At 44.4% G+C, this 24636-nt stretch overlaps 2 protein-coding genes across 3 annotated transcripts; one reads left to right on the forward strand and one right to left on the reverse strand.

Annotated features, from left to right (window-relative positions):
* Positions 1-923: 923 nt before the first annotated feature.
* Positions 924-4765, reverse strand: RACK1 (receptor for activated C kinase 1). The gene is made up of 8 exons (XM_054807579.1): positions 4504-4765; positions 3767-3938; positions 3025-3172; positions 2604-2699; positions 2329-2439; positions 1697-1837; positions 1177-1287; positions 924-1060 (listed from the first exon to the last, which is right to left on the reverse strand). The coding sequence occupies exons 1-8, from the start codon at positions 4610-4612 to the stop codon at positions 995-997; spliced, it is 954 nt and encodes a 317-aa protein (XP_054663554.1). The 5' UTR covers positions 4613-4765; the 3' UTR covers positions 924-994.
* A 442-nt stretch (positions 4766-5207) lies between these two features.
* On the forward strand, positions 5208-22891 carry LOC129198322 (tripartite motif-containing protein 10-like). 2 transcript variants are annotated; one of them, XM_054807522.1, is made up of 47 exons: positions 5208-5348; positions 6528-7094; positions 8274-8331; positions 8649-8669; positions 8956-8976; positions 9069-9089; positions 9203-9223; positions 9409-9435; positions 9975-9995; positions 10393-10413; positions 10643-10663; positions 11051-11071; positions 11419-11439; positions 11731-11751; positions 11946-11966; positions 12083-12103; positions 12518-12538; positions 12915-12935; positions 13032-13052; positions 13318-13338; positions 13700-13720; positions 13879-13899; positions 13991-14011; positions 14113-14133; positions 14460-14480; positions 14937-14957; positions 15249-15269; positions 15561-15581; positions 16038-16058; positions 16323-16343; positions 16642-16665; positions 16794-16814; positions 17097-17117; positions 17221-17241; positions 17590-17610; positions 17881-17901; positions 18162-18182; positions 18476-18496; positions 18912-18932; positions 19205-19225; positions 19345-19365; positions 19502-19522; positions 19637-19657; positions 20094-20114; positions 20627-20647; positions 20746-20766; positions 20963-22891. In XM_054807522.1, exons 3-47 carry the CDS (start codon positions 8322-8324, stop codon positions 21472-21474), a joined length of 1434 nt encoding a protein of 477 aa, XP_054663497.1. In that variant the 5' UTR covers positions 5208-5348; positions 6528-7094; positions 8274-8321; the 3' UTR covers positions 21475-22891. The 2 variants fall into 2 exon arrangements, with proteins under 2 accessions (XP_054663497.1, XP_054663499.1); XM_054807524.1 differs by having other exon boundaries at positions 9206-9223.
* The last annotated feature ends 1745 nt before the right edge of the window (positions 22892-24636 follow it).

Here is a 24636-nt window from a genome sequence, read left to right on the forward strand (position 1 = left end):
GTCTGGCTTAAATTGCGCACAGCATCAAGGTCCAGGTCCCCTGGCCTTGCTGTTACTGAATTGTCCTGGTAAGCTGATGCACTTTAAGTCTTGCCTCATTAAATCCTGACCTAATCCCTCCTAATTGGATTAGGTCAGGCCCAGAGCCAGATGTCTGTATCCCTTCCGGAAGCAGCTGACTTGCTCTTACCTGCCCAAAGAGCCTGTCATGGGCAGCACCCAATGGCCGAGCTGGCGTCACCGAGGGACCAGAGTCCCTTCCAGCTCAGTGACACGGGTGGCTTGTGGGTCTGACAGCCAGGAAAGAGCCAAAAAATGTCCTAAATCTGCAGAAAAATGGCTGTTTGCACACAGGCTCAGGGCCTGGAGGCTACTGGGTTGAGAAGTTCCATGTTGAAACCTCTCCTTTGTTAACAGCTGCTCCAAAAAAGCCAAGGCCTTGCTTTTGTAACTGCTGCTTCTGCTTAATTTTATCTGTTTTCTTGGGAATTGTGTTTGTTTTCCCAGGTCTGCAGGTCTCGCAGCAACACCACGCATGGAAGAAGAAACACGAGTCCCTTGCTGGCCAGAGACCATCTTCCAAGTCCTACCATGCTCCCTGTGATCATGAAATTATTCCCCTCTGCTCTCATTTTTCTACATCACAGGGTTGAACCCATGAGACGATTGTCTCCTGTCGCTCTCCAAGTTCTGCTGCTCATCCCCAAGCCCTGTCCCACCACCACATCCCCAACCTTGAAGGTGGGAGGGGGGGGACGACAACTTTTTGTGGAGATAAAGCCCTCCCCGACAGGAATGTCAGGTTTTTGCTTCTCCCTTAAGGTTCCTGATCTGGCACCTGCATCTGGACGGAGTAAAGCTCCAACCCCAGATCTTCCACAAAGCTCCAGGTTGTGGGATGACCCAATGGTGGCCAGGAGCTTGATAGAGCACTCTTTTATTGATATTTTTTTATTTTTGTACACAAAATTTACGGTTTCTTGCTACCACCTCCTCATCTGGTTCCAATGGTGACTTGCCACACCCGGACGAGGTTATCTGTGTAGCCGGCAAAGAGGGTCTACGGAGAGAAACGAGATTAGGGTCATGGGAAGGGTTGGATGGCAGGAAGGCCCCCAAAATCCTCGTTCCCCGGGGCTGGGATGCCAGGACAGGGACAAGGGGGATGGTTTTTACCTGCCCATCTGCGGACCAGGCCAGGGAAGTGCACTGGGGTGGTTCAGCTTTGCTGCTGGTGCTGATCACCTCCTGCTTCAGCTCGTCCACAATGATTTTGCCTTCCAGGTCCTGCAGGAGAAAGAAGAAAGTAGAGGAATGAGGGGTCCCGCAGGGAGAGTCCCACGGCTGAATCCCACCCAACTCTCGAACACCGTGAGGGAGCAGAGGGTCGCTCAGAAACAGCCTCTGGATTTCCGCAGAGAGATGCAGTCGGATGGCATGGAAGTGTTTCATCATGGCGTGGTAGCTCTGTCCCACAGCCACCGTTACCTCCCCGGGCCAGTGGACGAGGCCACGTGCACCCTAACCCCCCCCCACCGGGGTGGGGACACTCATCCAGAAGAGTTCCTCCTCTAAGATCTGTGATCCAAGGATCTCGACTGTGAAGGTGACTCCAAACCTGGCACAACCCAAAAGCTGAGGAAAGCGAATCTTCTGGAGGAAGCCCTGCCCAGGTGGGGACGGAGCAGTGACGTACCCAGATCTTGATGCTGGGGCCGGTGGCAGCACACAGCCAGTAGCGGTTGGGGCTGAAGCACAGGGCGTTGATGATGTCTCCTCCATCCAGGGTGTAGAGGTGTTTGCCTTCATTCAGGTCCCACAGCATGGCCTGGCCGTCCTGCAGAGCAGCAGGAGTCAGAGCAAACCCCAACACTCATCACCCGCCCCAAAAAAAGCCTCTTTCCACCCCAACCACAGTTCAGCTGGACCACTTCTGCCACGAGCCAGCGTGGATACAGAAAAACTAAAGGACGCAGCAGGAAAATTCAAAGAAAAAAGAGCTAAAGAAGGTCCCTGGAGCTAAGCAAGCATCTTTGCCATGATCTTCCTTCCTTGCTTGACATCTGCTACTAGGGCCACCAAGTCAGGCCAGATCTTTGGGCTGTTGCCACCCCACTCGAGCCATGACCACAATGTGGAGCCCAAGGTGGTCTAGTGGTGGGTGTCCCTGCCCGCAGCAGGGGGGTTGGAACTAGATGATCTTTAAGGTCCCTTCCAACCCAAACCATTCCATGATTCTCAAGGTGGGAGACACAGAAATGAGCCAGAACTGCTGGCAGGAGGCAGAGATCTTGTCTCGGGGTGTCAGCCTTCCCCCGTGACACATACCTTGCCACCGGAGGCACAGAGGGAGCCGTCAGGGGAGACAGTCACCGTGTTCAAGTAACCCGTGTGCCCGATGTGGTTAGTCTTCAGCTTGCAGTTAGCCAAATTCCAAACCTGGGTGGGGAAAAACAGGGGGGGGGGGGGGGGATGTGCAGAAGAAAAGGGGGTTAAACACTGCTACTGCACCCCAATCCTGGAGATATTGGGTGGGGGGAAAACCATCCCTGGAGCACTTTGGCTGCTCCGATCCTCCCCTGCCACCGGTGATCCCAGCTCACCTTCACCAGCTTGTCCCAGCCGCAGGAGACGATGATGGGGTTGCTGCTGTTCGGGGAGAAACGCACACACGACACCCACTCCGAGTGACTCTCGTCCTGGGGAAGAACAATGACACTGGGTTCACAGCAAGGAAACGCGGCCGAGTCTTCCCCGCCCCGTCCACGGGGCACTGCAAGATCAGACCTGCCGCATCCCGGCACTCCAAAGCTTTCCCAGACATCCCACCGCCTCGTCCTCCGTCCCTCATAATTGCAGGACTTGTCCTCAGAACCCCCCAGAGAGAGGTCAGCAGGGAACACCTCACTTCTAATCATCAGGACAGGACTGGGAGACCTGGATTCCTGATCAAAAGCAGTGGGAGTGCACCTAAAAAGTCCACGGAGGTCTTGTCTCTTGACACGGAAACCTTCCCTGGCTCACCTGCACTGTGTACTTGCAGACACCCAAGGTGTTCCAGAGCTTGATGGTCTTGTCCCTGGAGCCTGAAACGATCTGGCGGTTGTCAGAGGAGAAGGCCACGCTCAGGACGTCCTTGGTGTGGCCCACGAAGCGACGGGTGGTGGTGCCACTGCGGGAAGACAGAGATAACGGGAGATCTCATGCATGTGTTCTGCCAAGAAGGGGGAAAATTCAAATTTCTGAAGGAAAAAGAAACACAGAGTGGTCTATGAAGGGTAAGGAGCGATGGTTCCCTTTTTCCTTCAAAAGAAGAACTTTGGAAGGACTGGGGGAATCGGGATGAGTTTATCCCGCATGCACGCCTGGCTCTGCAAATCCTGACCCTCTTCTCCTGGTTGTACCAGTTCAGCCCAAAATGACGCCAAAAGAAGAGCTTGAGCCTCACTGATGCTTCTCTCCCATCATAATTGCAGGACATGTCTTCAGATCGTGGAGGATCAGCAGACTTTGTCAGGTCTAATCATTGAGAGAGGGAGCCAAGGAAGAGCAACAGAACACCCCAATTCCCACCTCCGTGCCAAATCGTGGCACTGACCGCAGAAAACTCCCCCCACTGCTGGAATTTATCTTCCAGCCCAAGCATAAATCATCTGTTTCAAGGTGCACTGGTGACCCCATACCCTCTCCCAGCATCAAAACAAAGCAGGGATGCAAGCTACAGCCCTCCCCCCCCGCCCAAAACACCCTCGTCCCCATGGCTCACGTGGTGAGGTCCCAGAGCCGCAGAGTGCCGTCCCAGGAGCCCGAGAGAGCAAACTGCCCATCAGACGAGATGACCACGTCGCTGACAAAGTGTGAGTGACCGCGCAGAGCTCGCTGCGGGATGCCGTAGTTGGTCTCGTCACGGGTCAGCTTCCACATGATGATGGTTTTGTCTGGGGGGGGAGGCAGAGAGGTAAGGTGGGGGTCATCCCTCTGCCCACCCCCAATCCCTCCTCACCTATGGGAAGGGGGGGGGGGCTGCCAAAGAAAATGGGGTGACCAAGTCTCTGCTCCTTTGCCCCCTCCCGCCTCTCACAAAAAACAGGGCCCTGCTTTGTTTCCCCTCCTCCTCCTCAGCACCTCTGCCCTGCTACACCCCATCCCTAGGCTGGGCTGCCCTAACGGTGGGGGCTCCAGCCTGTCCCCCATCCCTAGGCCTGTAGGCTCTCCACTTGGCTGCCAGTCTTCCCTTGCAGGCTCATGGTATCCCTGCCCCCCCCCAGATCTCGGTGTCTCTTTCCTCTCAACCCTCACAACCTTCCCTGCCCCCCTCCCCTTCGGGCTCACGGTCTCCCCTTGCCCCTTCTCCTCTCTATTCCCCCCCCCCCCCAACAACCTACAGTCTCTCCCTGCTCCTTTCCTCAATCAGACCAATGGTCTCCCCCGACCCTCAGGCCCCGCCGATGGTCTTGTCCTGATTCCGCCCCGCCCCCCCCTCCGGTCGAGTGCGGCCCTCACCGCGCGAGGCGGAAAGAATCATGTCCGGGAACTGCGGCGTGGTGGCGATCTGGGTCACCCAGCCATTGTGGCCCTTCAGGGTGCCCCGCAGTGTCATCTGTTCCGTCATGGCGGCGGTAGGACGGGAGGATGGCGGCGGATTCAACGGAGGGCACTGCCCGCTCCCGTCCGGCCACCTACAGCAGCCGCCAGCGCGGGGAGAGAAAGAGACCGAACTGGCTTCCGGCGGAAACGGAAATAGCGTCAGAACTGTACGGCAGCATGGCGGCGCGCAGGGCTGCGGCGCAACATGGCGGCGCGCACGGCACTGTACGGAAAGGAGTGTAGGGGTGAGTGCTGGTAATGGGGGGGACGTAGGGAGGGACTTGGGGGGGGCTGTCGGTGGGGTAGGGGGCTGTGGGGGACGGGGAGGGACGTGGGGGGGTCTGGTGGTGGGATGGGGGAACAGGGAAGGCCTTGGGGGGCTGGCAGTGGGGCAGAGGGTTAAGGGAATAAAGCGATTTTAACTTCCAGCATTCTTTAAAATCCAGGTGAATGAGAAAATTGCCTAGAAAATAGGCATGACTCGACAGGCACGAGCAGGCCTCGGGGGAAATAATTTGGCTAGGTAGCCCTGGAGATAAAATTCCCTCCGCTGCTGGTTTTCTTCGCCCTTTGAGCCTGGCATCTTACATTTCATCCCAGGCGTTCCTTGCTGATGTCATTCAGAGTCCTCAAATGCCAAAGGTTGAAGCCGCTTCAGTGTTTTCATGCCAGGGAAGTCTCTCCCGCCGTCTCCCACGGGTTGCCTTTGGAGGATTCGCTTTTATCAACGCCGACGAGCAATTTTGGAGCCTGCGTCAGGGGTGAGCAACTTCTTCAAGATGTCTCGGAGGTGCCGCTGACCTTCCTGGCCGTGCTGCGAGGTTTCTCTCTTAGCAGAGCCCCTGAGAGCACGCCGGTTCTCTTGTCTTCTCCAAATTCCAGACCTCTGCTGCCAGAAAGAACTGGCATCTCCTTCTTTGCCATTATCCCCTTTTCCCTTGCTCGGGTTTCCCCAAGACAAGCACCTTCTGTTTCTTTACTCTTAGCAATGTGTGGTTTTTCATCTTGGAAATCCAGAGGATTTAGTCACTGGAGTTTAGTGCTTTAACCTTAACCCTCATCCTCAGCATCGCCTGCACTTTACACAGCTTGAAACCAGGGCTGCCCATGTAGTGATGCCCCTTTTTTCTCCTCCAATTCTCTTTTTAGCATCATCACAAGCTCCTTCTCCATCAGCCCGTGGCTGTTGCTGGGGTCTGGAGCTCAAGGAATCCCCTATGAATTTCACATTTTGTTCGTGTGTCCTTAATTCCTTTAATTTTCTGGCTTAGCAAAGGAAACTGCCAGTTTGTGCATCTCCTGGACAGCTACCGGTAAAGACGCTGCATCCTCGTCCTTAGGGTTCAAGATCTGACATCTACGTCTCAAAACTTGCGAGTGATTTCTTGTTTTCAGCATATTTTCTCAGCGTCTCTGGGGTGGGAAATACCCCTCTGCAGAAGCCAAGCCCAAAACGCTCCTTCCTAGTTAGACATCTCCCCCAGTCTGGGTTGTAATGCCCTGGAAATGTCTCATTTGTCTTCGTTAACCCTATTGAGAGTTCAGGCAACTTGACTTCCGAGACAAATCATGTGAACGGCACCACCAAAAACTATTTTCTCTCTGTTTACTATTAAAAAAACTGCCAGGTGACTAATTCAGGGAGAGATTGACAATTTTAGATGTCTTTCACTAACTTCACGCTGCTTTAAGGCAGAGTTAACTGGTGAAAATGAGTCTTGTAGGGATATTCTATGGGAGCGGTCTGCATTTTGATGCTTATTTGTCTGGTTTAAGGAAAACTTGTAGCAGTAAAAAAAATAAAAATGTAAAGTAAATCTTCTTCAGCAAAAGAAAACAGATTTTACTTTCAAATCTGTGTCTTGTCGCTCTCCTGGTGAGCGGCATCAACAGAAAGGAAGGAGAAAAGCACGAGGTTGTTTCGCATCTCTCTATTTTAGGGCAATGCCAGCCAGAAATCGATGCCACCCCCCTTCGGAGAGGGAGGATCTCTGCACAAACTAACTCCTCGTGTTCACTGCACATCTGAAATCTTCTCTGCTACCTATAGAGGCTGAGTCCGCAGGTCCTCACTCGCAGCCCCAGATACCGTGTCCCCTAAACAAGCTGTGGGAGATGTTGGCATCTCTGGAGGGTGACCCGATGTCACCAGGTGATCTCTGTTTCTATTCCTCCTCTGGAGAGATCCTGTTCCTGCCATGACTATATAGGGATCCTCCAGCCCTCCCCTCCGCCTCAGCATTTAAATCAGCTAAAATTAGGTGGTGGGAAGGTCCCTTCCCCGCTGCCAGCACAGCTGTCGTGTCCCTGACGGCTCTTCCACCTCGGTGCGGACGCACGACGCCTCCAGCCAGTCTGGGTACCGGTTTCCAAGAGCACTTCATTCCCAGAACCTGCCAAAATCTCTGATACAGACACCCTCCACGTACGCAACCCTCACAGCCCGGGAGCAAAACAGCCCCGCTTAGACCAACTTCATCATTACAGAAAATCAACCGTGGGTCTTGGTAAGTCATTTATTATTATTATTTTTAATTTCCACAAGTGCCAGAGGGGCAGGGGAAGCGTCATTTGTGGGTATCGTGTTCCTGGATGCCGTTGTGGCTCCACAGGCTCTTTCATGACAGGCTGGGAGATGCATTTAGAAAGCAGAAAGATGATACCTCCGTGATAGCTGGAAAAAGCCTAGAACGAAATGATCTTTTATTCCTGTACGTGAATCTGACAATACTGAGAAAACAGGAAGAGGATTAAAAGATTCGTATTAAATTTAATTTTACCATTTAGGAAAATACTGTATGGAATTACTGCTTTCCTTGCTCTGTTTAACTGTTTCTGTACAAATTTGGGTCCTCGTAATGACATTTATCTAACTTGGCTCCCAAAGGCACCTACAGTTTAGGGAAGACATGAATATAATGAAATTATTATGACTTCCCTGTCCAGTTTGAGTGATTTAGGAAGAAAAATTTCTTGATGGAGTCTGCCCTCTGTGGTGTATTGACAAGGAGCAAGCAGGAGGCGCAAAATCTGCATCCCTGCACCATTTCCCATGGTAGTCTAATCCTTTTATTTTTAATTAATAAGAAGAATCAATTCAAAACATTAGCCTGGACTAGAAATCACCGCGTATACAGTGATGAGAAGTAGAGCAGTAAGACAGCAGAGGAGGGAAGCTCTTACTGTAATATTTATTTTAAAACAAGTGCTGCTTTTTTGGCTGAAAGAGATGGTAGCACCACGTCCTCTGCGTATGGGGCCACTTCTCAGCGTGTTGGAAAACGTGATAAACGCTATTATTAAATGATTTATGAGACGAAGAGGGGAAATTAGACTCAGGCCACTTCAGACAATTAAAAATAGATGTTCAAGCCTGAGCTTTTTGCCCTGGACCCCTTCCGTGATCAGCAGGGTGACAGATGTCGATGGAGGTCCATCACACCTACTTTCCTACCGCTCATCCAGATGTAAACCCGAAAACATCTTAAATAACAAAATCTAATAACTAGGGGGAAAAAATGGGAAAAATGGATTTCTCCCTTATTGTGTTTACTCACGTGGGCAAAAATATTCTGGACATCGGCACGTTTTCATAGAAAATGTGATTTTCTCCATGCTGCATCTCTGTAAAGGCCATTTTTTCCCTGGACGCAATGTTTTAACAAAGTTCCCTCTTGTCCTGCCAGGTTGACAAAGCTCTCGGAGGCGCTTCCGCTTAGGAAGCGAAGGTGACGATGGCGTCAGGTACGTGAAAACATTTTTATTAACAAAGTGCCTGCCAAATCCCGGCTCCTTTGGCACCCAAAAACCCCGCTTTGCCGGGCCTGAGGGTGTTCAGTCCCTGCTCTCCTTGGTTTTGGGCTGCTTTTCCAATATTTCCCTCAGCCGCCTTTTCCAGTTTGATGCTTCTCTTGGCTGTTAGTGTTGTGCTCATGCAAGAAATTAATGTTATGTTTAACTCCAGAGGGATGCAGCTTGGCTAGAGAGAACTCTGTTTGTACCCAGCGTGCAAAATATTTACCTATTTATTTTTTTCCCCTTTATTTTTTTTTCTTTTTAAGGGAAAAGGAACGCGGATCTCAGTAAGTGATTTGTTTTTTTTTTTCTTTCTTCTGTCAAAACAAATCTCATTAATATGCATCTCCTATGGCTTTTCTGGGCTGGGTGTGTGACTTAGACTATCGTATATTCTAAATTAGATAACGTCCCCAAAATTACACTGGTTCTGAGTTAATGGTCAATAAGGGGGAAAAAAAAAGTCAGTACATAATCATTTTTTTTAAGACAAGTCCTATAAGGCAAATAAAAAAACCCACTAAAGGACCCACTTGAGGCTAAATTAATTCTCTCTCTCTCTCTCTCTTTTAGAAGAATGGGATGCAAAAATCAGTAAGTGTCTTGTGTTTTGGTTTTTTTTTCCCCTCCTCCTGGTGGTAAAACCTTGGTGCTAAAGCCTTGATTTAATATTACTTTATTTTAAGGAAAATTAACAGAAGAATTTGGTAAGTCCTTTACCTTCCTTACACACATCAAAGTTTGAATGAGGATGTTTCTGCAGCTGGAGCATCAACAATGACCGACGTGTCTGTATTTTATTTCTCTTTATTTCATTTAGAAGAAAGCGACGCAGAACTTGGTGAGTGTGGTTATGGGATTCTTTGGGGTTTTTTTTTAACTACCAAAGACAGAAAAAGGTTTCTTTGTGTGGAAGATGGGCTTATTAAACCAGAAATGTTCCTCCAGATCTCATTTATACCCAGAAATGTTGGAGGCAGAGAGCTCTTAGGACTAACCCGTATTTATTTCTCTATTATTTTTTAGAGGAAAGTGATGCAGAATATGGTAAGTGTCCTTCTTTGATTTAAAAGTGGCCCTAAAAACCAAACAGCCTGAATCGTGCATTGTTGGAATAAAATATTTTTTACAAGACATTGTTTCATTTCTGCATCAATCAAGTGCAGAAGCAGAAATGTCTTAAAACAAATAAAACTACTTGGAAATGCCTGTAATAAATAGAATAAGTCCAGATAGAACAGAGATTATTTTGTCTTGCTAATATTAAGAACACAATACATATGTGGAAGAAGCGAAAAATAACTTAAACCCGTTTCCCTTCTCTTTTTTTTTTTTTTTTTTGGTGACATAAAATGCAGAAATAGGTAAGTATCGCTTTCTTCTCTTCATCAAATTGCTCCTGATAAGGGAATTTCTTGTTTAACGACCCTGTGTGAGTATCCGTACATCCGCGTAGACAGTCCTGTCCGCTCTGGGGTCTGCCCTTGACCCTATTTCAATGCCAAATCTGTAAGTGGCAGTTTCAAGGTCAGACAGAGAACAGATTTAAGTGATCCTTGAACGTGCATCCTGATTTATTTCTCTTTTTTAAGGTGAACTTAGAGCAGAGATCGGTAAGTCACGTCTCTCCATCCCATCCGATGTATTTCTCTATAGCTTGTATAGGTTTTAGCCGTTTTGCCTGGGATTTATTCCCTTTCTCTTACTTGTTTTTAAAAAAGCAGGAGGTGTATTCATTTTTAACAAGAACTACTATTTAAAAAAACCCCAAAACCCAACAGTATAGACAACAGAGGGGAAAAAAATTCCTTTTCCAGCTCCAATTCTCCCATCTTTCATAGTAGATTTTGCAAATGGAGATGTGTCAAGTATTAGATGCAGAATATATTTATTTTCCAAGCAAAGGAAGGACCAAACAGGGTATGGGGTATCCCTGGAGGTCCCTGAAAAAACCAATATATTTTCTCTCTCTCTCTCTCTCTTTTTTTTTTTTATTTTTTTTTTTAACAGACAATCTGACTGCACAGCTTGGTAAGTGGTTTCCTTCCTTTTTGCCTTTATTTCGCTATGGGTTTTTAGAGGTTATTTCCCCCAATGTATGTCAAATCTGGGCTAGAAATAAAGTCAATTAATTAAAAAGAGAGCATACTTTCAAACAATAATCACCAGTAAAATCAAACTTTGAAGGTGGAGGATGATGTGAGGTTCACAAGTGAACACTTATTAACCATTGGTATTTCCTCTTTATTTTCTTTTTTAGAGGAACGTGATAGAAGAATCAGTAAGTGTCATTTTTATTTTCCTGGTAGAAGTAAAAACCTCGGGCTTTTTGCATCTGGTTATTAAATTGGGGTTTTTTTCAAATATCTGCAAGACTTTGGGTTTGTGCCAAGCTGCAAAATTTGGGTTTTTTTGGCTACATGTCGCCTCTTTAATCTCTCTCAGGTATAAAGGCTGCCCTGTTTTCCTTATTTCCACCCCTGCCAAAGATGCTGATTCTTTACCCATAATATAAGTAATTACCAGCTCATTGGTCTCGTTAGCATCAACATGGTGCAGTTATAATTAACCTGACCCTGGGCATGGTGCAAGCCAAGTTATCGGTTGTGTCCGCAGGGAAATAAAGGTCGATTTAAAGCTAATATCCGTCTATTTCTTTTGGTTTAAGGCAAGCTTACATCGAACCTGGGTAAGGAGTTTTATTTCCTTAAAATGAAAATTATGCTTAATTATGCAAAAGTGCTGGGTATAAAAAATTAAATTTAATACTAGAATATTTTGTGGGGTTTCTTTTAGGAATGAGTGCTTATTGGGGGATTTCTTCCTTAACAAACTTTATTTTTAAAACATTTATATAACAAACCTTATTTCTAAAATATTATAGGGGAAGGTTTCCATGGCATAAAATTTCTGGGTTTGAATTTTACGGTGTGAAGACAGAGCATCCTGAGATGGGAGGGGTGCAGGAGTTGTCGCTTTACATTTCTCTGTATTTATTGATTTGTTTGTTTGTTTGTTTGTTTGGGGGTTTTTTAGGTGAATGCGATGCAAAAATCAGTAAGTGGAATTCCTCTTTGGGGGGGTGCTGAGGAGTGTCTGTCCCTGCTATTTTCTCTTTGAAAATGGGAAACCTGAGGATTTCTTTTTGTAGATTGAGTAACGTTCATAGCATCAGAATTTCAAAGTATAATTATCAGAATAAAGGCAATATTGGGGGGGGGAGGGAAGCAATTTTCCTGACCTAAGAGCTCTAGGGATGCTGTAGACTCAATACACAGAGAAGAAGGAAATATTTAATAATACTTTTTCCGCTTTTTTTTTAAAATTCTGTACTCCTTTTCTTTCCAGAGGAACGTGATAGAAAAATTAGTAAGTGTCATTCTTCATTGTGCTTTAGGGGTAAAACCCCCTTGTTTTGGGGGAGGGAGAGCCTCTCTGATGCCTTGTCCTTGAAAAGGGGCAAGTAACACTTTTTTTCCCCAAGTTTCAGCTTGGGCTTCTGCATTTCCCACAGATAAACACCACCTAAATAAACACAAATTTTTTTTTTTTTCTCTTTGCAGCCAAGCTCGCAGCAGAAATACGTAAGTACTCTTTCTTTTTGAACCAAAAATGACAGTTTTAGGCTTAGAAACCTCTTTTCTAGGGTCAATTTTTGTTGTTTTACTTGAACTAATACCTATTTTTTTCTTATTTGAAGGCAAACTCACTGCGCTGCTTGGTAAGTCTAATTTTTCTACAGAACCTCATGTGATAATTGTTTTAATTAATTTTTTTTTGCGTGATTTTTACACAATTCGTTGGAGGAACCTCCTGGTCCTCACCAGGGATCGTTCCCTCAGCCGGATGTCTCTGCTTTCTCCCAAGTTAGATTTTCCCTGGTTCCTTACAAAAATGTGATTTCAATGTGTGGATTTTCTTGGGGTTTGGGGTTTTATTTTAATAAAAGAACTAAAATTTCTAATTAAAATAATGAGAAAAACGAGCATAAATCAGCTTTGCAACAGAAGGTCTTTGAGCTTTTGGCTTCAGGACCTGTTGTCCTGGGGGAAGAGGGCAGTGCTGTGTAAAATAAACTAAAAAAACACCCCCAAAATGCTGGATTTTACTCTTTTTCTTTCTTTTTTTCACTCAGGGGACCGAGACTTGAGGCTTCGTAAGTGACATTCCCCTCCCAATGCATAAAATCTTACTCTTACAGTGGATTTTCCTCAAGGGGCTGGTGTGTTTCCAAAAATCTGTCTCTTCTTCTGGGAACCTCTTTTTTTTTTTTTTCTTCCTTCATTTTTTTGCAATTTTCTCACTTTTTTTCCTGCATTTCCAAATTCAACCCCTTATATCATTCCTAAATGGATGTATTGCCAGAATCCGTGGGTTTCCACACCATCACGGTGCAGTTTAGTCTTATTTTATACCATCAGGCTATACATTTTTATTCTACGTAATATTTTACACTACGTAACCTTAAACCAGGGATTTCTTACACTGTGTCCATCTCTTTAAAATATACTTGTATTTCCTTCTTTTTTTAGGGAAACTCACTGCGGAACTTGGTAAGTAATTTTCTTTCCAGTATCATGGGGGAGGAAAAGGAGGAAGGACCAGCCAGAAGCACCAAAAACTGATCAGAATCTTTTTTTTTTTTTAAGCAAAATGTGATGCGACAATAAGTAAGTGACATTTCCTCCTCACCCACCTTGGGATGTTTTGGTTGGTGTTTTGGCATTGAAGGGAGGCTGGAATTTCTTAATTAAACTAAATTTGAGTCATGAGAAGAAATGATCCTTTTGGATTTCAAGGGCTTGGGGGAGCCAAAACTCAAGGGGGAAAAAAAGGGAAATATGACGGGGTGGGGGGGAAATCCTGTGAGAAGAGCTGGGATGGGCTGGAGCAGGGGGGAATCTAACAGGAATTAATGTTATTTTCTGTTTTAAGGAATATTTACGGTGGAGCTTGGTAAGTCTGTTTCCTTCCTTTTGCATTTTTTATTTAAAAATCATTAACCTGAAAAAAATTTACAAAAAAAATCTTACATTACAAACAAATTATTAAATTGCAGTTAGAAAAATGCAATTATAAAAACAAGCCCCAAACTTCTTTTTGCCTGTTTCCCTACCTGGGGAAAAACAACATCTTAAAGGCAGCAGTAGAGAAATTTAAAATCCCAGAATAATTAGAAACAGGGGTAACGTGGGCTAGAACAGGATTCCCAGTACAAGAATACTAGTACAAGAGTACAAGAGAGAGAAAAATGTAAGACGTGAATGGCAGAAACCTTGAGAATTAACACACAATTGTCTTTTCTACTTATTTTTAGGCGAGCGGCACACAAAAATCGGTAGGTTTTGCATTTCCTCTGCCCAGTGAACCTCTGGATGAATTTCTTGGGAGGAAATCACTCAAAAATCGTGATCTCCTGCCTGTGTATTTACAGGAAAATAAAAAAGCCGTGCCTTCAAACTATGTTCCCCCCCCCCCCCGCCTTTTATTTTTCAGGTGAACTTACTGCAGATGTCGGTGAGTCGTTTTCCCATTAACATTGATTTAGGCAGAAATATCTGATAGGCACCCAGCGATGTCATAATCATTTATTGCTGTTTATTTTTAGGGGACTGCAATAGAAAACTTCGTAAGTGTCTTTTGTGAATTGCGAGACTTAACCCTATTACGTCATGAAGAACAGAGCGATGTCACAAAAACCCCATCTTTTTTTTTCGTCTTTATTTTAAGGGCAACACGCGGCGGAACTTGGTAAGAAATTTTCCCTGCTTTGCTCAAACTGGATTACTTTTTTTTGCAGTTATCTCCGCATATCTGAAGGGTTTTAAGGGAATAATTTCTATTTTAATCAAGTTTATCATTATGTCTGCAAAAGCTAAGATTAGCAGGTTATAAGGCTGATTTAAATATATAATAAATATTCCACAAAATATCATTTCCCAGCAACATTATAAATAGAAAATACAATAATATAATAATATTATGATAAACTAGAATAAACCCTCGGCAGAGCTTGACTTCAACACCAGTAGAACACAACTCATGCTGATTTATTTTTATTTCTTTATCATTTTTAGAGGAACGTGACGTGAAAATCAGTAAGTATCACCCCACTCTGCGAGCCACAATGTTATCCCAGCAGCTCTTTTGCTTTTTTTACCGATGAGCTCAGAGGCAACGCAAGCTTGTCGCTGCCCAGGAGGAAGGGAATAAATATAAAATATTGGCTGCAGAAAGCAACAACCAAATCCGCAGAGCAGAAAAACCCGAATGACAATCAATATTTTTTTCTTTTTTTTTTTTCCTTTCTGTCCTCCCATTTAGACACTTACTACCTCATATTTGAATTAGTGGCGTTGCTTGAGCCTGTTTTTTACCACCAAATATTTATTTAGCCGAGGCTGGATGCGTTTTTAAGCAGAAGGCAGCCATGGTAGTAACAAAATAAAGTAATTTAAAGACCCAAACAGCTACCGATAATATAGGGAAATGATTGAAGACAAAAGCGGTGGTTCCTTGTTATTTAATTCCCCTTTTTTTTTGTTTTGTTTTAGGGGAAAATGAAGCGGAGATAAGTAAGTGTCGTGTCCATACTCATGGTTTGAGGGGGGGGTCTGTGGCTTTGGGCTCAGCCCCAGTGTGCCAAAGACCTTTTTTATCTATGTTATGTACAAATTATATTTATATTTCACACTATATGTTTATATAATATTAATTATATAGTATAAATATATATGATTTGTATGTTATAAAGCTATTCCTATAAAATCATTATTAGTATAATTATACATGTATAAAATGCATAATATATATATGGTGTTAAAAAGCTCTGCTTCAATCTAATTTTTTTTTTTTTTTTCTTTAAGGGCACCTTGCTGAGCTGCTTGGTAAGTGCATTTCCTTCCCCTGCCCATCAATAGACTCAGTGTACAGACAGTGCAGGTGCTGCCCCGCCTCATTTGGATGCACCAATGGCTTTTTTGTATTATTATTTTCATCCCTTTTAGCAGAAATACTGCTCTGCCAAAGGCAGCTGTAATTTATCAAAGTGTAATTTAGAAAAAAATCAACTAGGAAATGCAAAAAGTGCTGAAGTTGAGGCGTTGAGAGGGGTGCATCAGCAAAATCCCGCAGAAAAAATAGTAATAATTGGTAATAATTTCTACTTCTGTTTGCAGAGGACCGAGATTCGGAAGTTCGTAAGTCCATTCACGTGTCTCGGAGAAACAAGTCCTCCGTGGGAAGCGAGATCCCCTAAAATAAGTAATGCTGGTGCTTCCTGTCACCAAAGAAGTATCTTTGAATTAATGATTAATTCAAATATGTATATATTTTTATTTGGATATTGGAGGAAAAAGGTCTGGAGTTCCGATTCTGTCCTGAATTACTGTAAAACTTTGTTTATTTTATTTGCAAGATTTTATCTCGGGAAATGTTTTTCCTTGCCCTTCCGGGGAGCGATACGCCCACAGTTGTGGGTCCTCGATGCGAAATTAAAAATTGTCTGTAGTTACGTGTGCGTAAATGGTGGGGTTTGGTTTTTTGGCTAAGATGGGTGAGTTTTTTCTGCAGAGCTTCTGTGTAGGAAAAACCTAAAAATTGGGGAAAAACAGAGTTTTATTTATTTCTATTCCTGTTTTTTGTTTTATTTTTAGGAAAACGAGATGCCATCATTAGTAAGTGTCGTTCTTATTTTCTGAGTGATGCGATCCCTGGGGGTCACAAGCAGGGGGATGGCACTGCTCTTTTTTTGGCTCAGTATTTTGGTCAAAATACCATAAATTAATTGAATTATGTAAAACCAAAAAAACCCAAAACAATTAAGAGGCATAAAGCATCTGCACATCTGGGAGGATTTGGGTTCCCCCCGTCAAGACCCTCTCGCATCCTTGGGAAGGAAAAGCACTGATTAAAACAAATTTTATTTTCTCCTTTTTAAGGAAAATTGACGGAAGAGCTTGGTAAGTCATTTTTATTCCTTCCACAAAACTGATTTGGGATTTTTTTTTGTAGTTTTGGGGTTTTTTTCTCATAATTTGGGTTGGCTGGTTGTATGTAGTTTTTGAGATAACTAACAGATGCGTAAAAGGATTAGTGCCAATGACTTTAAAAATAAAATAATAACATTTGACAGTAATGCACAAAAAAACCCAGCAATGGAATAGAAATTAGCTTGTATCAGATACAAAAATCTGGGGCACAAAAGGAAAAAAAAAAATCTGTATTTCACCTTTTCTTTTTCTCTTTTCTTTTTGTTAGAGGAATTAAAGGATAGGGAAGCTGGTAAGTGATATTTTTCCATCCCTTCTAAAAAATGTAGAAAGTTTAAGGGGGTTTGTAACTATATTTTCTTTGTGTGTGTATAAATAAAAATACATATACACAATTAATTCCTCCTGTTTCTTTTGCAGCTGGATCTTCTGAGGAGTCTGGTAAATCTTCATTTTCTTTTAATTTGACAAAAAAAGAGATGTCTCGAGTTTTGCGAGATAAATCTTGTTACGTGCATGTGAGGTTGCTGTGACTGGATTATTTTTTCATTTTAAAACAAAGAAATGAGTGTGTTTAATATAATTTACAAGCTCATTTCAAACCTACTAACAAATGCAAGTAATATCTGGAAGAGGGATGCAGCTAAAAGCATAGAGGCTAATAAGAATTCTGTTTTTTTTTTTTCTTTTCCTCTGTTTTTCCCCTTTTTTTTTCATTCCCAGAGGACAGTGATCTAGAAAGGGGTAAGCATCATCTTTCTTCCTGCCAAGGCAGAAGAACCTTTTGATTCGAAGGAATCCTCCTTAAGTATGTGATGAAAATTTTCTATTTTTCCTCTTTTTTAAGACAAACTTGCCGAAGACCTTGGTAAGTCGTTTCCTTCCTTTGCTGACAGCAAACACCCACCATTTCTTTTTAGTTTTTTTTTCTGCTGAATTGGAGTTTTCTGGTCTGTTATCACAACATCAGCAAAAAAATTATTACTGAAAAATTGAAAGAGAAACAAATCCAGTTTGTAAAAGGATGTAAAATTCAGATGTAAAATTTGTACCTCATCATCAGAAGCAGATTTTGACTTTTCTCCACTATTTAACTGCAAAAGTGGAGGAAATTTGGGTCTTTGAATATCAAAGATAACAAATAATAGTAGAGAAGGAGGAAAACATCTGGGGAATAAACAGATCCTAATGGAAATCCATGTTTTTCTCTCTTAAGGTGAAGTCACTGAAGAGCTTGGTATGTGATTATTATTTTATTTTTTCTTTTGAACCTTTAACAAAAGCTTTTTCTAAAGCTTTCTGAGTTTTCTTTCTTGCCCAGATATTAACTTTTCCATTACCAGAAATTGAGGCTTAGATAGAGGGAAATAAGAGCCAATAGAAAATGGAATTTCCAATAATAAATCACTAATAAGAAGAAGTTTTTTTGGGAAAAGTCCTGTCTCTGATATAACATCAACAGATACTTTTAAGTGATTTTAATCTTGGTTTTCTTTCTTATTTTTAGGGGAACGTGATAAAAAAATAGGTGGGTTTTGTTTTCATTTCCTGGACCCTTTTTGGGTGCCTATGAGTGCTGTGGCAGGGTTCAGAGTGGAGGGATGCCGCCCGTGTTATCCCAGTCCCCGGAACAGCTGAGGGAGCTGCTTTTCCACCCCTAAATACTAATTTCGCATCCGGTTCTCTGAATACTGCGGGAATTCGTGAGATCTCTAATTCTTCCAGTCCTCCCGAGGTACTAATTGAGCAAAAGAATCCTAATTATTTCATTTATTTCTTTCCTTTAAGAGGAAATCACTGAAGAGCTTGGTAAGTAATTTCTGTTTCCTCCCCCCTTACTTTCTTTTTCCGCCCTTATTTTATTTTTCCCCCTGTTACTTTCTTACATTATTTTGAGTTTTGTGGGTTTTTATGTATCAGCTTAGAAAAAAAAAACCACCAACACCCCCAGATAAAGTAAAAATAATAATAAATAACAACAACCAGCAGTACGGCGCTGCAGGCAATTGTCAAGTTGCAATTTGTAGGTGATTCAAAACCACAAAAAATTATGGGTGATGCTTTTAAGATACTTATTTTTCTTTTCTTTTTTCCTTTTTCAGCGGAAAGGGCTGCACGGATCGGTAAGCATTGTTCTCTCCAAGCCTTCTGCCTCTCATAAGGTGGGAGAGCACATGGGAGTGCAAATATCGCTCTGAAATAGAGAACTTTTCCTTTAATATGAGATAAAAAGACTGTTCAAAAACTTCACGTCCTCCTCGCTCCTCATTTGCTTCTCTCCATTCTCCCTGGGCAGCCCAAATGCTCTTCTGTATTACATTTTTGGATAATAAGGAGTTATTTTTGGGGTTAGTTTTCTGCTGCCAAGGGCTCTCTTCAGTTCAGCGGTGCTTAACTCTGCTGAGAGCAATTAAAATTAAAAATCTGTAAACATATTCTTGAAGAGAAACGTAGAATCCCCCAGCGAACCATTTAGTACATATCTGTAGGGAAAAAAATATTCATAATTAAGACCAGTTTTCCTTTCACTCTTTCTAGGGGAACTCACTGCAGAGCTGGGTAAGTCCTTTAAAAAAAAAAAATTGTGTGAATATCTTCTTTATATTTAGTTTGGGGTTTGGTAGGAGCAAGTCATGACCTTTGCTTTAAGATTAGGAAAGTCAATTACGGGGTGGGTTAATCTATATAAAGTTAGAGGCAAAATGCAAATTAGAATTATAATCCTCTATATGAAAAAATATCTCTAGATGCTGAAGACACACAGCAAGGTGGGGAGTGCTTAGGAATAACTTTTTATTTTCCCCTTTCCTTTCTATTTTTTCCTTATTTAGGAGAACGTGATACCAAAATTGGTAAGTGTCCATCTCCTTCCTGAATCCCATGGAACACAGTACGTGGAATCATGACTTTTATTTTCATTATAATAATGATGATAATGAAAATAAGTATTTTTTTTCTCTCCTCTCTCAAGACGAACTGTCTGCAGAAATCAGTGAGTGTTTTTCTCTGCCTTCCACCAAAACAAATATACACAGTTTATAGTCTGTATTTTGGTATTATTCATATGAAGGAAAAAAATAGATAACAACAACTTTGCTTTTATCTTATTCTTGTTTTCCTTTATTTAGAAAAACGCGATAGAAAAATCGGTGAGTATCAGACTTCTTCCCGAGACGTGAACTTTGGGTGTTCGTAAGATCCATACGATCACCTGGGTGTGAATCATAACGGAAATCCTTTTTTTTTTTCCTCTCTCTTTTTAGATGAGCTCACTGCAGAGCTTGGTAAGTAACTTTAATTGCAGGGAAAAAAGATACACAAGTCTATGTTTGTCTTCTATATTTACTCTTTTTATTATTACTTACTCTTTCTTTATTTTTATTATTGTTTATTCTTTCTTATTATTTCTTTTGCCTTTTTCTGAGCTACTTTGGGGAGTTTTATGGAAACCTGGGCTATTAAAGTAAAAAGATGCATGCATTATAATTATATAATGCATAATATGAAATATATAATTATATATCTCTAACAATTCTATTAGACAATTATATACTAGTGTACTGTATAGTTATGTCATTAATGTCATTATAGTAATTGATGCAAACAATAATAATCCTTAGGCACAGAAATAGATTTTTGCATTGGGAGCCAAGAAAGTCTTAGAATAACACAAAAAGGAGGAGAAATGTGCAATAACTATTTTATCGTTTCTCTTTTCAGAGGAATATAAAGCAAAAATGCGTGAGTGTCCTTTCTCCTTGTTCTGGGAGCAGTAAAAGATGGGGGCATTTTGGAGCAGGTGAGCTGTGAGATTTTTGTCTTGGTCACCTCCGTGGACTTTGGCATCACAGAAATCGCCCACAAAAGGTGAAAATATTGGTCATGACTTCCCAGAGCACCCATGCACCTTCCTCCCTCTGCAAACCATACAAGTGATGCCTTCTAATTGTGGCAGAAATTCCTGATTTGACCTATTACAGCTTTTTTTTTTTTTTTTTTTTTTTACCCCGTGCAATGATATCTGCCTTTTAGTTTAAAGTGTCTGGGGTTTTTTTCCTGAGGTTCAATCTAAATGACAATTCATGTTATAGACACAAGCCTCAGTGAGATCTTATTTTGCATCAGGTTAATCTCATGCTAGGAAAAAAACCCCAACACGCTTTGGGGGAAGGAAGGAAATAAATTAGCATGAACTGGAGGCATTTGGAATTGAAAAACCCTCATTAGAACTAATTTTTAATTTTTTTTTTAAGGCATATGCATTGAAGGCCACAGTAAGTGTGTTTTTCTCCATTTTACAAATACAACTTTTGTTTTTTGGATTTAAGTTCCCATCACTGTTAATAACTTATCTTTTATTGTGCATTTTTAGGGAAAGAGGAAGAAAAAATGGGTAAGTAATTTGGTACTCTGGTTTGCTGAAGGATGTCCCGTGGATGTGCAGGGAAAGTCACACGAATAATCGAGTCTTGAACTACAGATAGAAAAAAACACCCTATTAAATTTCCAAGACAACACCAGTCCCTGGACAAAAGGCAAATTAAATAAGTTTAATTCCTTCTCACTCCTTTTTTTTTCCTCTTCCACAGCAAATGTGACGCTGGATCCAGAGACAGCCCACCCCCGCCTCATCCTCTCCAAGGATCAGAAGAGCGTGAGATGGGAATACATGCTGCAGGAATCTCCCGACAGCCCCGAGCGGTTTGACGCCGACCCTTGTGTGCTGGGTTGCGAAGCTTTCACCTCCGGGAGACACTACTGGGTGGTGGATCTAGCAGAGGGACAGTACTGTGCCGTTGGGGTCAGCAAAGAGTCTCTGCAGAGGAAAGGACCCATCAGCTTTAATCCTGAGGCAGGGATCTGGGCGGTGCAGCAATGGGGCTTCAAGAACCGCGCCCTCACCTCCCCTCCAACCCTCCTTAACCTGCCACGGGTCCCCAGAAAGATCCGGATCTCTCTAGACTATGAATGGGGAGAGGTGGCGTTTTTTGACGTTGACAACAAAATACCAATCTTCACTTTTCCTCCAACTTCTTTTGACGGGGAGCGGATCCGGCCGTGGTTCTGGGTGGAGTTGGGCTCGCTCTCTCTGGTCCGATGACCTTTGCATTCCTCCTCGGCATCGGCAGCGAGCAGGCGGCTCGGGAGGCAGGAGGAGTCGTGGAAGCACCTTACTCCACCCACGCTCCGACACCTAGGTGGTTAAGAGCAGCAGGATAGAGACCAGGATAGAAATGCTCTCAGGAAGAGCAGCGCCAAACCTCACTCTCCCCCGTTCCCAATCGAGCGCTCCAACCCTGTGCAAAGGAAAGGCAGCCCGTCCTGCATGTTCTCAACATAAGGTGACAGAAGATCTGCCCAGCCTCAGCCCTTGGCCCAATGTCTCATGGTTGCATTTCCGGCGTAGAGGAACATCAAATGACCTGCAGAGAGACGTAAGCTCCTCCTTCAGTTGATGGAAAGAGAAGGGCACCAGGGTAAGTCGCTGTTCACTCTGTCTGCCTCACTCAAGTGAGAGTCCAGGCTCCCACCAGCATTTTCTTCTCATCATTTGGTGGTTGCTGGATAGATTTCAACTATTTGAGCCACTTTTATAGAAGGCAGAGGGAAATAAGCACTTCTGGTGGGCAACTCCTCTCATCCAGACACAGACATCAAAATAGGGCAGGCAAACTGTGCTTTCCGTGTGCCTATCTCGCCTCGTCAACCGTTGAAGAAGTCTACCCTTGGAAGAGAAAAAACAACTCTTCTTCACCCAACCTCCTTACAATTTCAGGCCCTTGGCCAGAGAAAGGATGTGTCAAACCCTCCGTGACCATTTGCATTGCTCCCGGGCGCCTCGTCAATGCTGCACCAATATCTCCGCAGGTTTCCTCCCCAAATGCTCCAGCTACCGTGCTGCCAGTCAAGGCATTGCTCCCGTAATCCTTTATACTAGAGCTGGGTGCAACCAGGTCCTCTGGCAGGACTAAATTTGGCTCAAATCTGGCCTGGACAGATGATATTAGTCCAGTGGGGTTAGTCAGAGTCCATGAGTTTAGCTCAGCCTTTGGGAGAAGAGATAAGCCTGGATTCAAGACTAAGCTGGCATGATGCTCTCAGGTGAAAATGGGGGTGCCAAACATCCAGTCCATATGGATTAAAGGTTTGAAGAGGCTCAACATGAGGACGGAGCTCTGCATCATGATGCCATAAAGCTTCCAGTGAGGTGCTGGGGGCTTTAAAACTAGATTCATGTGGGTTGAGGTCAAGCTTGAGATATGCATGGGGCCAGCTGTATTTGAAGGTTGGTGACTGGGGACATCACTGAAGCCGCTAGAGGGGATGGACATCGTGGTCGTCACCTTTCACAACATCTCACTGCACTTTAACAGCACCGATTAATTCTTCTTTAATCCCTGCTTGTTCTTAGCCACCTGTAAAGCCTTAAAATCTTGTCTTTTGCCCCACCATGAGATGGCCAACTGGTAATTCCCATCTGATAATAAATCATTTAAAAAATCAAATGCTCCGGAGAGTTTCTTTCCAGCTAGTTGAACATGGAGCCCTCCTGGCCCTCTCAGATGATGCCTGCAACTTACATGATCTTTCTTTGCAGCATCTCACCTCACTTACCCTCCTAAAAATGGGAGACATTTCAGGTGGAGCAGGGACTGGACATTTTCAGTTTGGAGGCTGGATGCTGATCGAGGGCGAGAAGGACAGTAAGGCACTGTTCTGACCCTTTTGGGGTCTAGGTGAGCCCGCAGCCCCAGTGTTAGTGGGGCTGCGTGAGGACCACTGAAGGAGGTTTCTTTCTAGAAGCATCTTCTCCATGGCTGGTATTTCTGTTGTGCATTAAGGAGCAAATCTTCACAGCTGTGTGCTGGGGCTGGGTAGCCCAGGTGTGTCCAGTTAGGATGGGGCTGGGCCTAGTTTTTAAAAGGTCTGCAGGTGGTGAAGGAGCAGGGCTGCTCTTTGTGTAGCCAATGGGGCTGGCCCTGCTGTGCCAAAGGCTCTAGCTGGGGAGGGGGCTGCCTCCCCTTGCCTGTTCTTGGGAGCCGGCCTAGGAGAGAAACAAAGCAGCTGCCACAGGCAGCTGCCTCTGACAAGGAACAGCCAGACCCTGTGGCAAGGAAGAATCCCTGCCAGCATTCAACGACCATGAGCACCATCAGCACATAGCATCAGGAGTTTGGTGCTTCCGTCAGCCGAGCGTGTGAGCTGCCGTGCGTCCGGGAAGCCTGGTGGGAGAGGAGCATGGAGGCGCCCGCCACCTGCTCCTGGGTGGGCGAGGGTCAGGCAGCCGGCACTGTGGAGGAGCACGGCGCGGAGGCAGAGAGAGGCCTCGGGGTGCCGAAGGCCTCCCGTGCGTGCCAGGAGGTGCTGTGAGTCGTGTGTCTGGGCCCATCCCTGCCATGCTTCTCCAGATCTCTGCCTGCCTCCTTCCTGTCCTTGCCTCCAGATCCCCCAAGTTTTTTGCTCTTCTGCCAATGCTGCCCTGTACCCTGCTGCCTTCCACTTTTTGTTTCTAGGCATCTCCTGTTCTGGTACACAACCTGCTATAATTTAATTCTTATTATATTACTTCTGAAAAATGCATCTCTACGTCTGCGTCTATGTAGCAACCTGCATCTGTCTTCAGTGTATCCCTCTGCTCTGCAATCCATGGCTCTTCCAAAGTGCTTCTGCCTGTGGTTGTCTAGTAGGTTCCCTCACCTGAGATACATTACCCTCCCTGTATGGACAGGATTGCTGGGGGGGGGGGGGGGGGGGGGGGGGGGGGGGAGCAGAGAGAAAAGTAGGGAACTGTTATAACTTAAGGCAAACCCGCAGCCCCAACATGAGTGGGGCTGTGCGAGGGCCTCTGAGGAGGGTTTCAGGCCAGGCACCCTTTTTAGGGCTGGCACCTTTGGCCTGGGAGCAGGGGCTCGACATTTACAGTTTTGAACACGGACGCTGATTTTGGCCGAGAGTGACGTGAGACTCTATGTTGAGCCCTTGCGTGGCTAGGCGAGCCCGCAGCCCCAATGTGAATTGTGAATGGGGCTGTGCGAGGGCCACCAAGGGAGGTTTGAGGCCAGGCACGCGTTTTGGGTCTGGCACCTTTGGCCTGGGAGCAGGGGCTCAACGTTTGGAGTTTTGAGGGTGAGTGCTGATTATGGCCGAGGGTAGAGTGACGTAAGGTGCTATGTCGAGGCCTTGCTCGTCTCGGCGAGGCCGCAGTCCCAATGTGAATGGGGCTGTGCGAGGGCCACCAAGGGAGGTTTGAGGCCAGGCACGC

Source organism: Grus americana, chromosome 32, assembly GCF_028858705.1.
Source record: "Grus americana isolate bGruAme1 chromosome 32, bGruAme1.mat, whole genome shotgun sequence".
NCBI lineage: Eukaryota > Metazoa > Chordata > Aves > Gruiformes > Gruidae > Grus > Grus americana.